Here is a 12,308-nt window from a genome sequence, read left to right as displayed (position 1 = left end):
TAAAATCTATAGTCAAGAGTTTCACTTATAAGACCTATGGCCTTATATAGTACATGACTCTCTAGCAAGAATATTATATTCAACTTTCTCAAATGGGTTAAAAGAGTCTCAGGGACAAGAGAAGCAGAAGAAAGGAGGATGATAAAACCATTTCTGGGCTTTGGATCTTTAATTAACCTCTACCCGGTCACAGATGCAGTTAGAAATGTGTTGCTCACACCCAGAGGAAATAGTATCTAACAGAAATAAGTAACACTACCCTAAGAGAAAACGAATCATTTATGGGTATATTTTATTTTGCTGTTTGGAAATATTTTTTGGTTTGGACAAGAATGAGCATTAGCAAGTTTGACTCATTTAATTGATGCATTATATAGAAGAGATGGCCATTAGATAATTTTTAAAATGATGGTAGAGTGAGAACTTGATTGGGAAGAATAGATTTTCTATCAAGTCCCTTAGAATCATTTGTGATATTAATAAATCAGATTGTTAAATAACATGACAGAAGCCAAAATAAATGCTTAGTAAAGGTGCTTTGGTGAACAGTTGGAAGCAAATTCTACTTTAAACCCTTGAAACTTGGTAAGAACCTAAAATATTCTTGCTAATTTGGAAAATACCTCTTTATTTAAAATTTCCTAAAAGGTAGCCTCTCCTCCTACTTTTATGATGGAATACTGGATGATTTTAGTCAAAAGACATAGTTATTACCATAAGAAAAAGTCCTGCATGAAAGCACATGTTGCCATCTTACTCATTATCAAAGTGCCCTTATGACTGTCAGAGAGAACAGGTAAGATGCCAGGGGAGGCCGAGAAAAAGAGATCAAAGTGTTTTTGTTTACTTTTTTGAAGTCTTGTAGTACCTACTGTTTATTATACATACTTCTTGATTCATGCTGAAAATTGGAATTCACCCATTCTCTCTTTTTCCTGTCAAAGATGCAGATGGGGCACATTTCGTTGACTCCATCAATCCCTGCCCCCACACATTAGCACATGCACACGTATACCTAGCCAGTGGAAAAGAAAAAAGAGTTACTCACATTCATCCATTTTACAAAGATTTCCAGGCTGCAATGGGAGGGCTTTACCTCTCCCTGAAGGATGAATAAATAGGTAGCTTAACTGACAACCTGTTCTCAGTCAAGCTGAAGTGAAAACGAGACCAAGGTCTAGCTCTACTCTTGGTACTTATGAGATCCAGTCCTGGCAACATGGAGAGGATTGTCATCTGTCTGATGGTCATCTTCTTGGGGACACTGGTCCACAAATCAAGCTCTCAAGGTCAAGATCGCCACATGATTAGAATGCGTCAACTTATAGATATTGTTGATCAGCTGAAAAATTATGTGAATGACTTGGTAAGACTATACTTGTCACAACAAAATCTAAATCATACTTTTCAATTAATATAAAAGGAGGGTTTGGCTTATAAAAATAACTCAGAACAAATTTTCTTTTGCTCTAGGTCCCTGAATTTCTGCCAGCTCCAGAAGATGTAGAGGTAAGACCAGTTGAATTTATTTCTGAAAATACACTGGACATAAGTTTTTAAATCCAATAAGAAAGACATTAGCCTGATTATATAGAAGTATACTGAATTTTAATGAACTTAGCGGTCTAATAATTGATGAAATATTTATTTATATTTTGGTTAAATTCATTGATTTACCAAAAACCAACTAAAAAATGCTATATTATATTCCTCATAAACTATGTTTATCTTCAAGAATCTCTAAGAGTACTCCTAAGTAGTATTGCTGAGACAGAATAACAAAACTAGAAACGAAATCTATACTCTGATCAGTTTCTGAACAATGCACAGCTAGTTACTCTTTAAGAGCCCTTGGGCATGAAAGCTTTTGAGCCCTCTTTGTTATCCTACCGAAGAAACATAGATACATACAATAGGAAGCAGAATTAACCTTTTAATAACAAACTTAAAAAAGAAAGAAAGAAAGAAAGAATTAGATTACAGGGACAGCATGGAGAAATGGTGGTGTGGAAATCAAAGCTGTCCTTTAGAATATAATTCACATATACCTTGGCCTCAGTGAGTCTTGTCTTTGGCCTTCCGTGAGGTCTTTTGAAAGAACCATTTTCAACAATTCATCCCGTCTCTTAAGCCATTTAAATCCATTAGAGTTCCAGGAAGAAGAGGCCTGGCATGTAGTTCAAGAGTGCTGTCTGCTGATCTTTTTCTCCAGTAACTTCTACGATCTGATCTTCTGGTCTGGTACCCTGAGAGTATAAATGCAATTGGGGAAATGTTTTCATTGTCACAGACCTTTAATTGCATAAATTAGAATAACTAAAAGTGCTACCAGTAATTAGGACACTACAAAGGGGGAGACTTAAGAAGATACATTGCAAAGAAAACAATTATCGTAAATGACTATGTGTAAAAGTTTAGAAAGTGAATGAGTCACAACTATTGCTTTTCTCTAAAATTCACTCTCTAGCTCTGAACCCAAACACTCTCATTTACTAGGTCCTTTTCTAATAAGCAGCATCTAAAATGAAAGTAGCACATTCAGCTTATTGGAAAGACTTTTCCAATAACTGAAAATACTTCTTAATCAATGTGCCTAATTATCAAAACACACATTTCTAGCATCTCATGCACCTTGTTTAACTGTTATGGTTAGAGTTCTTTCCAGAGTTTCCTGGCTGTAGTCTATAACTTGCAAAATAAGAAATAAGAAAGAGATTCCACCTTCTAACCTGAGTTGGTCCAATGGGTACTTCCTTTACGTGTGTTGTTAATGAAAGATATTTTTTATCTTACATCATAATGAAAGGATTTTGTCTCCGTGATACTGTATCTATCTGATAATCTGATCAAGCAATGCTGGCTATGATATAAGTGAGTAATAGTGTAACTTGGATCTTTAAGCTATACTAGTAGGCAAACTCAGGAAGAAAGAAATCGTTCAAGGTCACATTAGCATTATATCAAGCTAGCTTCAAAGTAGGGTCTGTAAGAGATTTTAAAAGATTTAAAAGTTTAATGAAAATAAAACTATCTAATGTTGCATGCATATAGTAATTATCTAAGATCTCTAATTGGCCTAGCCAGGCATCTTTCTTTTTCTCTTTTTCTTTCTGTCTAATCATATAACCAGTGGTTCTCAACCGGTGGTGATTTTTGTGCCCCAGAAAACATTTGGCATTGGATGGAAAAATTTCTGGTTGTCACACTTGGAGGTAGAATGGGGGTGCTACTGGCATCTAGTAGGTAGAAGCCAGGTACTAAACATTCTAGAATGCACAAGACAGCCCTGACAACAAAGAATTATCTAGCCCCAAATGTCAGTGGTATCACCGTTGAGAAACCCTGATATAAACCTAGTTTGTGTGTAGGACAAAGGTAATCTTTTTTTTTTTTTTTTTTTTTTGAGACGGAGTCTTGATATGTTGCTAGGCTGGAGTGCAGTGGCGCGATCTCGGCTCACTGCAACCTCCGCCTCCCAGGTTCAAGTGATTCTCCTGCCTCAGCCTCCCGAGTAGCTGGGACTACAGGCGCACGCCACCACACCCAGCTAATTTTTGTATTTTTTAGTAGAGATGGGGTTTCACCATGTTGGCCAGGATGGTCTCAATCTCTTGACCCCGTGATCCACCTGCCTTGGCCTCCCAAAGTGCTGGGATGACAGGCGTGAGCCACCGCACCCAGCCAGGACAAAGGTAGTCTTGCCCAATTAGCAAGACTTCTTAGTGTGAATGGCCAGGGCTTTCTTTGCAAAAGGAAAAAAATGTAAAAATAGGCCTCAGCTGGGTGAAGTGGCTCCTGCCTGTAATCCCAATGCCTGTAATCCCTTTGGGAAGCCAAGTGTGGAGGATTGCTTGAGGTCAAGAGTTTGAGAACAACCTGGGCAAAACAGTGAGACATCCTGTTTCTACAAAAGAAAAAAAAAAGCCCTAAGGAGGTAAAAAATTTCAAAAATTCAATTGCAAAACAACAAAGCCAAGTGTGACTCCTGGCAAAAGCAGCACTTGACTTGTTCTTCAGCTGAAGAGGAATGGTTTGTTAATTCTTGCTTTTGACTTCACTACCGCTCCTTCTAGTCTGCAAAACAATGTAGCAGCAGAAAACTCCTCATGTTCTCATATGTTAAAGCATGAGGGAAACAAAGCCTTGCCTTTGGAGTCTGTTGTCACCAAGGCATAGCAAAGGAAAGCAATGTTCATGCTTCCAGACAGTGCTAAATATGGAGTTGGCATCCTGTAGACTCCTGAGTGATAGGGCACCTGAGGCTGCCTAAATCAAGGTTAATCTTTTCACTCTCCTTCTCAATACATCCTTAAGGCAGTTTAGTGGCGACAGCCCTCCACTTCTTTTCCTCTTTTGAGGCTGCCTTTGATGTGCATATAAAGCCAATTCCCGCAGTTATTTATCCTGGACCACATATTGCCAGACACAGCTCTGCTGCTTGCAGAACAAAAGAAAACAAAACCCCATTGTCTGTTAACAGAGGTAAACAAGGAAGGGTGGGAGAGGAAGCACAGCCCCATCAATATGGGCGTCAGTGTCCAGGTGCCATTCAAAGGCTTTCAGAAAAGATTTTCAGTTGTTTTTACAACTGAAATTGTAGTTTTACAATTTCAGTGCTTTGAGTACCGGTACTGACCATTCCTGGCAATATTATCTCAAGGGAGTTCATTTGGCTGGCAGGGCCCCTCTACTTCTTTGGAACCTAATTTTCTTTCAGCATACACATGTAAATGTTAACTCAGCAAAATGAGCCTCTGTGAGAAATGCTGGTTTTTCAGATCATCACGGATGAAGCAGTCAGTATTTTCAGTTTCAGCTGGAAAATTTACCTCTTTAAATATGAATATTATTTTTTCCAGTAAGTTAAGCCGGTTGTGGTCAAAAAGAAGAGAAAAGAAAAAACTTCAACAAACATGAACGTGTGGTTTTCAAGGAAAAAAAAGTGCTATATTGAACATTTATAAATAGTTTCTATTAAATAAGCATTTTGGCAAACATATGGAAAGGACACCACCTTGCCCTTATGAGAGGCAATCTGCCTTGATATAAGGAAACCAGATAAGCTGCTTCTCGGCTTGTGGCTATATATGCAAAGCAAACCTGATAGGTTTGTGTCTTAGAGATGCATGTTATTAATCTACATTCATATTGGGTAAGCATATGGGTTGGAAAATGCAAAGCAGGCCAGATGCTGTGTTCAGCTGATTGTCCATAAGAAGATTCAGGTAATATTGTTACGTATAGGCCTGCCTTTGTAGGGACTGGGAGGGATTGAGGCTTCTGGTTATAAGGTAGTAGCTTCCATATGCATTAGTGAAATGAAAATATAGCAACTTCAGGGGGAAAATAGCATCACATACACACGTTTGCTGAAAGAAAAAAAGTAAGTTGGATACAAGTCACCTGGATATAAGCTTTTGGATCAGCATTAAAATTTTTCAACAAGTCAGTATATGTTTGGTTCTTCCAGTAAATTCCATTTCCTTTCCAGTTTGATGGCTAAGCTTTTGGCTTGTTAGTCATTAGCTATTTTTCCAAACCAAGAGATAAGTGTTTGATGCTTATTTTATCCACTCCTCCATTCTCTGAGACCCTATTCTTACCTTCTAAGAAATGACTTTCCCACTCATTGGTTGGGCAAGCCTCAAACTGTTCCTCAACTGCTTGATTCAGGCAGAATCCTACCCTAACTGAGCTGGGAGTATGAAAAGGGTTTTAGAAAAGTCATGTGTGATCTATGGCAAGTATATTGTATCTTAGATGTAAAATATGCTATCAGAGGGAGGTACCCACTTCCTTTCTCCAAAGGAGGGCCTTTAATTCATTTTCTTCATCTGTTAACTTTACAAATATATGTTGATCATTAACTGGCAAGACACTATGCCTGGCGCTGTACAGAATAAAATGCTGCTCAAGACATGTCATGATAGATACATTACAGAAACCACAAACAAATGAAAAATATTCTTCATCAGACTATAACATAATTTACCCAAAGCTGCCACTAGTCACAGTGTAAGTTTTAGAGCCTCATAATTCAGCAAATGTGTCCTAAACCGAACTAACTCTCCTTTATAAAACACAAAGGTCTTGTCCACCACCCAGACATCAAAATGGTCCTCTGTGTAGCATCAGGAATAAAGCATTGTGAAGAAGTGAGGCTCCTTTCTCTCTTATCTGCGAAGCAGGGGATTGTCCCTTTTTCCCATCCCAAAGATTAAGTAGGAGGTGAAATCATACCTCACTCATCTGTTGAAACGATATAATGCACGACATTGCAGAAGAGATAGAAATAGAGGATTGGGAAAGCTATCTTTTACTTTCTGAATAATGTTTGTTAACATATATGCAAATTGTTTATCTTTCAGACAAACTGTGAGTGGTCAGCTTTTTCCTGTTTTCAGAAGGCCCAACTAAAGTCAGCAAATACAGGAAACAATGAAAGGATAATCAATGTATCAATTAAAAAGCTGAAGAGGAAACCACCTTCCACAAATGCAGGGAGAAGACAGAAACACAGACTAGTAAGATTGTCATTTGTCATCTCTCTTATTTGAACTTATAAACTATATATCTTGCATTACATAAACACACACACACACCTGTAGCCAGGGCTGCTGGTGTCTTCCTCACCTATAGTTATGCCTTATTATACATGGTGCTTTTTTTTTTTAATTTAAGACAGAGTCTTGCTCTGTCACCCAGGCTGGAGTGCAGTGGCGTGATCTCTGCTCACCGCAAGATCCACCTCCCGGTTTCACGCCATTCTCCTCCTACCTCAGCCTCCTGAGTAGCTGGGACTACAGGTGCCCGCCACCACGCCTGGCTAATTTTGTTTTTGTATTTTTAGTAGAGACAGGGTTTCACCATGTTAGCCAGGATTGTCTCGATCTCCTGACCTCGTGATCCGCCCGCCTTGGCCTCCCAAAGTGTGGGGATTACAGGCATGAGCCACCGCGCCCGGCCTATACGTGGTGCATTTTAAGAAGTAGGGTCACTCTTTTAAGCCCACAGACTTGAAAGTATTCAAAAACCCAATTATAATTTCCTAGTAGTCCTTGGCAGCTGGAATATGTTAATATAGCTTCTCAAGGTGAGGAAGTCATTAGGCAGAGAATCCAACTGTGATTTTGGAGTTAAGAACTATTTCCTCTCATATGGTCATAAATAACTTGTATTCTTATTAACAGGAGCTAGATCCTAGCTTTCTAACAAGAAAAGAGCCTACAAGAGACTAGGGCAAATCTTAAACTTTGCCTCCTCTCTTAAATCATATTACTATCCTGTACATTAGCAGAGTCAGTATTGAATTGAAATAGGGAGGCCTCATTACTTGGCTGGGGAATTTTAACAGTCCCTAGCTTTTAGGAGCCCTGAGATCCTCTTGTATATGCCAACTCATGAGCAATGCAGATACCCAAGAACATGAGTAATTCAAAGATTAAAGCCAGTGGGAAAATACATAAAATAAATTACTCTCAAAAAAAATTTTTTTTTTTGAGACAGAGTCTCAGTCTGTCGCCCATGCTGGAGTGCAGTGGCAAGGTCTTGGCTCACTGCAGCTTCCACCTCCCGGTTCAAGCAATTCTCCTGCCTCAGCCTCCCAAGTAGCTGGAACTACAGGCGCACACCATCACGCCTGGCTAATTTTTGTATTTTTAGTAGTGCCGGGGGTTTCACCATGTTGGTCAGGCTGGTCTCGAACTCCTGACCTCAGGTGATCTGCCCGCCTCGGCCTCCCAAAGTGCTGGGATTACAGGTGTTAGCCATCGCACCCAGCCTCAAATTTTTTAAATTAGTTCTTTCGCCGCCAAAAACATTCCACATGTGATTCAAATGAAATCTTAATTATATTATCAAAATTATTCTTATTTCTTTTGATTGCTTGGCCTGGTGACCATGTGAAAAATATCCCTCTAAACATTTCCTCAGAAAGAAAGGAGCTGAACATATTTTTGAAACTCATGAAGTGGTAGCTTTGGAGCTAAACTTAGAACTCTCCAGTTAAGCATGTTCATCTTATAGATGAGGAAAGTGAGATCTACAAAGGAGTTAAGTCACTAGCCCCAAGTTCCATAAATAGTGTCAGAATGAGAATTAGAACGTATATCTACTATCTTTTAGTGAAATGCTCTCGCTACAACATCACACTGGCATTGAGATGCTAACTACCAAGCAATGGCTTGGTGTTTGGTATCTAAATAGGGATAAAGACAAAGAGCATAAACTAAGAAAGTTTTTTAAAAATGTAAGTGAGCAATCCATATATGAAAAACTGTTCAATCTCCCTAGTAACCATAAATGCGAGTTAAAACAAGGAAATCCTGTTTTTTCCAATTAAACATTTTAAACAATACCCTATAATAATAAGAATGCTCCAAGTGAAAAGAGGTAAAACCCTTTATAATGTATATCAAAGCCTCAAAATTTTTTATCCCTTTAATTTAGTAATTCTACTTCTAGGAATATATCAAATAAGCAAAGATATATATGAAAAATTATTTACAGAGATGTTCTTTGGAGTAATGTAGACAAAAATAAAAAGTTAGATACGGCTGGGTGTGGTGGCTCATGCCTGTATTCCCAGCACTTTGGGAGGCTGAGGCAGGCGGATCACCTGAGATCAGGAGTTTGAGGCCAGCCTGGCCAAAATGGTGAAACCCCGTCTCTACTGAAAATACAAAAATTAGCCAGGCATGGTCGTGCGTGCCTGTAATCCCAGCTACTTGGGAGGCTAAGGCAGGATAATTGCTTGAATCCAGGAGGTGGAAGTTGCAGTGAGTGGAGATCGCGCCACTGCACTCCAGCCTGGGTGACACAGCAAGACTGTCTCCAAAAAAAAAAAAAAAAAAAAAAAAAAAGTTAGATGCAACCTTTGGGTCCAAAAATAGTAAGAGTTGCATCCTATGTTGGAATACAGAACAACCACTACATGTCATATTTTTGAAGACTATTTAACACTTAGGAAATCCTGTGATATGTTAAGTGTGAAAAAAAAAAAAGCAAATCACCAACTGGTATAAATAATGTAAATGCACAATAATAATTAAAAATACCTAAAACACAGAGAGAATATACATTAAAACATTGCAGTGGGATTCCTATCTCTGGGAATGGGATTACAAGGACTTTTTCCATTGTTACTTTCCAAACAGTTTTATGTACTTCTCGAATGTTTTTCAGTGAACATAATTTATGTTTTTAATGAAAAAAAATTTTAAGAAACATTTTATTACGAAAAAAATTTTAAAGAAGACTGTTACTTTTTCATTGATTTCTAGACATGCCCTTCATGTGATTCTTATGAGAAAAAACCACCCAAAGAATTCCTAGAAAGATTCAAATCACTTCTCCAAAAGGTATCTACCTTAAGTTTCATTTGATTTTCTGCTTTATCTTTACCTATCCAGATCTGCTTCTTAGTTACTCACGGTATACTATTTCCACAGATGATTCATCAGCATCTGTCCTCTAGAACACACGGAAGTGAAGATTCCTGAGGATCTAACTTGCAGTTGGACACTATGTTACATACTCTAATATAGTAGTGAAACTCATTTCTTTATATTCCAAGTGGAGGAGTACAATATATTAGCGATGGGAAAAAAAAACTCATAAGTGTGCAAAGTCAGGATTATTTCCCCATAATCACTATACAATAGTCTGATTTCCTATGTTATTGATTTCTATGACTTCTGAAGTTTTTACTATATCTCACTGCCCAACTTTGACATTTCTTGGTTGAAGGAGAAGGCTAAAATTTTTAACCAAAAATACAGTTTCGACATCTATTGATTTTATATTAACCTTGAGCTTGATTACCACCAGAATGAGGTCTATTATGATCATAACTTAAAACATATATACCTCCATTCCAGCTGATAATATAGAAGCATAGAAGCAAAATATATAAAAGCAAAATGAAAAGTTGACATCTTTATTCTTTTAAGGAAATGAAAACTGAGTGTTTAAAAACTTATATCTGAATAGTTTTTTAAATCTCAGAATGTCTAACATATAAATATGTAATTTATTTATGCACCGGGGGATACTAGATGGCTATAAAAGCCTTACTTCTTTATTGGGGTTTATAAAAATATTTAAATACTATAGATATGAATGTATTTATGGAATAGACTCTTAGTCAGTGGCAATAGAGTATTAAGAAGTGGATTTAATATTACCTTCCTCCAGCCCCCAGTCCCCTTATAAGCTAACATTTTAAGCTTGTGGAAATGGCAATTTAAACCTATAGAGGGACATATGCCAGGTTGTCTTCTGGAACCAAACATAGTTTTAAAAGTATTGTAGCTCTCTTCTCAAACTGTTATAATGATCATATTATGAGCAAGCTAGTAACTCCAAATATTTGTCTCCTTCTTTCTTCTTTCGTTTCTTTTCTTCCTTCTTTTTAAAATGAAACTTCTGCTTTGACAAAATTTCACAACATGTTTAACATTTTGGACACTTATAGTTACTATACTTCGGATAAGACAAATTCAATCACCTATATAATTTTAAAATCAGGAGACAAACCAAGAGGCCAGGACTCCTGTCCAAGTTGAAAACAGACTTTCGCATAAGCATTCCAATCTTTCAGACTTGGGTAGTAAAAACAAGCAACCTACTCTACCTGCCATTTCATATCAACTCCAGCACAGCTTGTTTAAACATGAAGTTAAAAACTCTAGAAAAGTAAAATGTTCGCTAGAATGGTATAAGCTATTTGAGAATCTCTTATTGTTAAAATAGTTGTGAGTATGCAAGAGGATGTGGGATGAGAAATGCTTTATGCTCCGAGAAGAAAAATTATGTGCTTAAAACAAATACAGACTTAACCTACAGTTCTAAAAGATATATTGAGAATTATTTAATCAAATCTCAATGAAATGTTTTATCATCAGCAAGTAGACTCAGAAAAAAAAATTTATCATCAGAAACAAGGTACTCTGTTTTAACATTTTAGAATATGTATGACAAAGGAATTATGTGCCTGATGATGATAATATATATCTAAAATGTGCCTCAGTTTCAAATACACCAGCCCGGGTTGTTGTGACAAAATGTGGAAGCAGGCACAAAGATAGTGAGAAAGATGGAATCTGTATTTCTTGTTTCTGAATGTATAGCTATTAACTTCTTGGATATTGTATTTTATATTTAAAATAATGTATTTCTTTTGGCATGTTTATTGTTAAAAATTTCTGTTCCAATTATTTTGATCAGGGTCTCTATCTTAAAAGTAAAAATAATTTAGTGAGGGTTTGGCTAAGAGCCTTCATTAAACAGAGTTTAAACACCCAGATAAACTCTGCTGTTTAACCAGAGTTAAACCCACCAGCACTCCAGGAAAGGCAATGCATTGGAATAAACAAGATGAAGCAGTGAGACTTGAACAGCTCCATCTTCACTGCTCTATGTTCAAGATGGCCAGTTCTTAAAAGGAATATAAAGATAACCCATAAATATAACGGTTCATCTATGGACAGTAATACAGGAGATGTGAAATTTTGTTGACTATGAAATAGTGGTCACTGTTTAAACTCTTTGGGTTTCCATTTCTTTATCTGTAGAATGAGAGTGCTGGACTTAATCTCTAATGTCTATTCTTTCTTTTTTAAAGCTTTAAATGTCTATGAATATCTAAAGTTCTGGGTATTCTTACAGAAACATCTGATCATACTTCTGAGTAAAACTTTCTACTGAGTCTGATGTTCAGTTGCTCAGTATTATTTCAATAACATTTGTAGCAACACTCACTGCAGGAACAAGGGACATATTCCAAGAAAAAAAAGGAAGGAAGGAAGGGAGGGAGAAAAAGAAACATTATTATAGGTCATGAGAGTTCAGGGAAAATTAATCATGATCTTTATTATTTTAGTTCAAAGTGTCTTCTTGGGACACTTGTATAAAATTGTAGCATTATTATTCTATATTATTGCTCTGTTGTATTTACATATGCATCTGAGAATTTAGCTAATATGAACTATGTAGTTTATAACTTAATAATTATTTATTATATATTTGATTTTAAATGTTCATGTTTATGGCTTCTTATTTAAGACCTGATCATATTAAATACTACCCGCCCAGTACAACCGTCTTTTGTGATTCCCTGGAAACCCTTAATTCAATAGTCCTGACTGAAAATAAAAGATTATCCTTAGTCTCTGGGAGCATATAGTTTTTACATGTACATGGTAAAGATGATCTTCTCACCTGTTCTCACTGAAATGGATCCTGTCTCTGCCTCAAGGATATCATCTCCTTTGCAGCCCTCCCAAATGTATGGCACATTCAGGAGGAGT

At 37.0% G+C, this 12,308-nt stretch overlaps 1 protein-coding gene across 1 annotated transcript; it reads left to right on the top strand.

Annotated features, from left to right (window-relative positions):
- The first annotated feature begins 1,143 nt into the window (after nt 1–1,143).
- Nucleotides 1,144–12,095, top strand: IL21 (interleukin 21). Its single transcript, XM_003816404.7, has 5 exons — nt 1,144–1,366; nt 1,474–1,509; nt 6,369–6,524; nt 9,282–9,359; nt 9,450–12,095. The coding sequence occupies exons 1-5, from the start codon at nt 1,199–1,201 to the stop codon at nt 9,498–9,500; spliced, it is 489 nt and encodes a 162-aa protein (XP_003816452.1). The 5' UTR covers nt 1,144–1,198; the 3' UTR covers nt 9,501–12,095.
- The last annotated feature ends 213 nt before the right edge of the window (nt 12,096–12,308 follow it).

This window comes from Pan paniscus, chromosome 3 (assembly GCF_029289425.2).
Source record: "Pan paniscus chromosome 3, NHGRI_mPanPan1-v2.0_pri, whole genome shotgun sequence".
Taxonomy (NCBI): Eukaryota; Metazoa; Chordata; class Mammalia; order Primates; family Hominidae; genus Pan; species Pan paniscus.
Note: the sequence above shows the minus strand (reverse complement) of the source record. Positions and strands in the feature narration are given on the sequence as shown.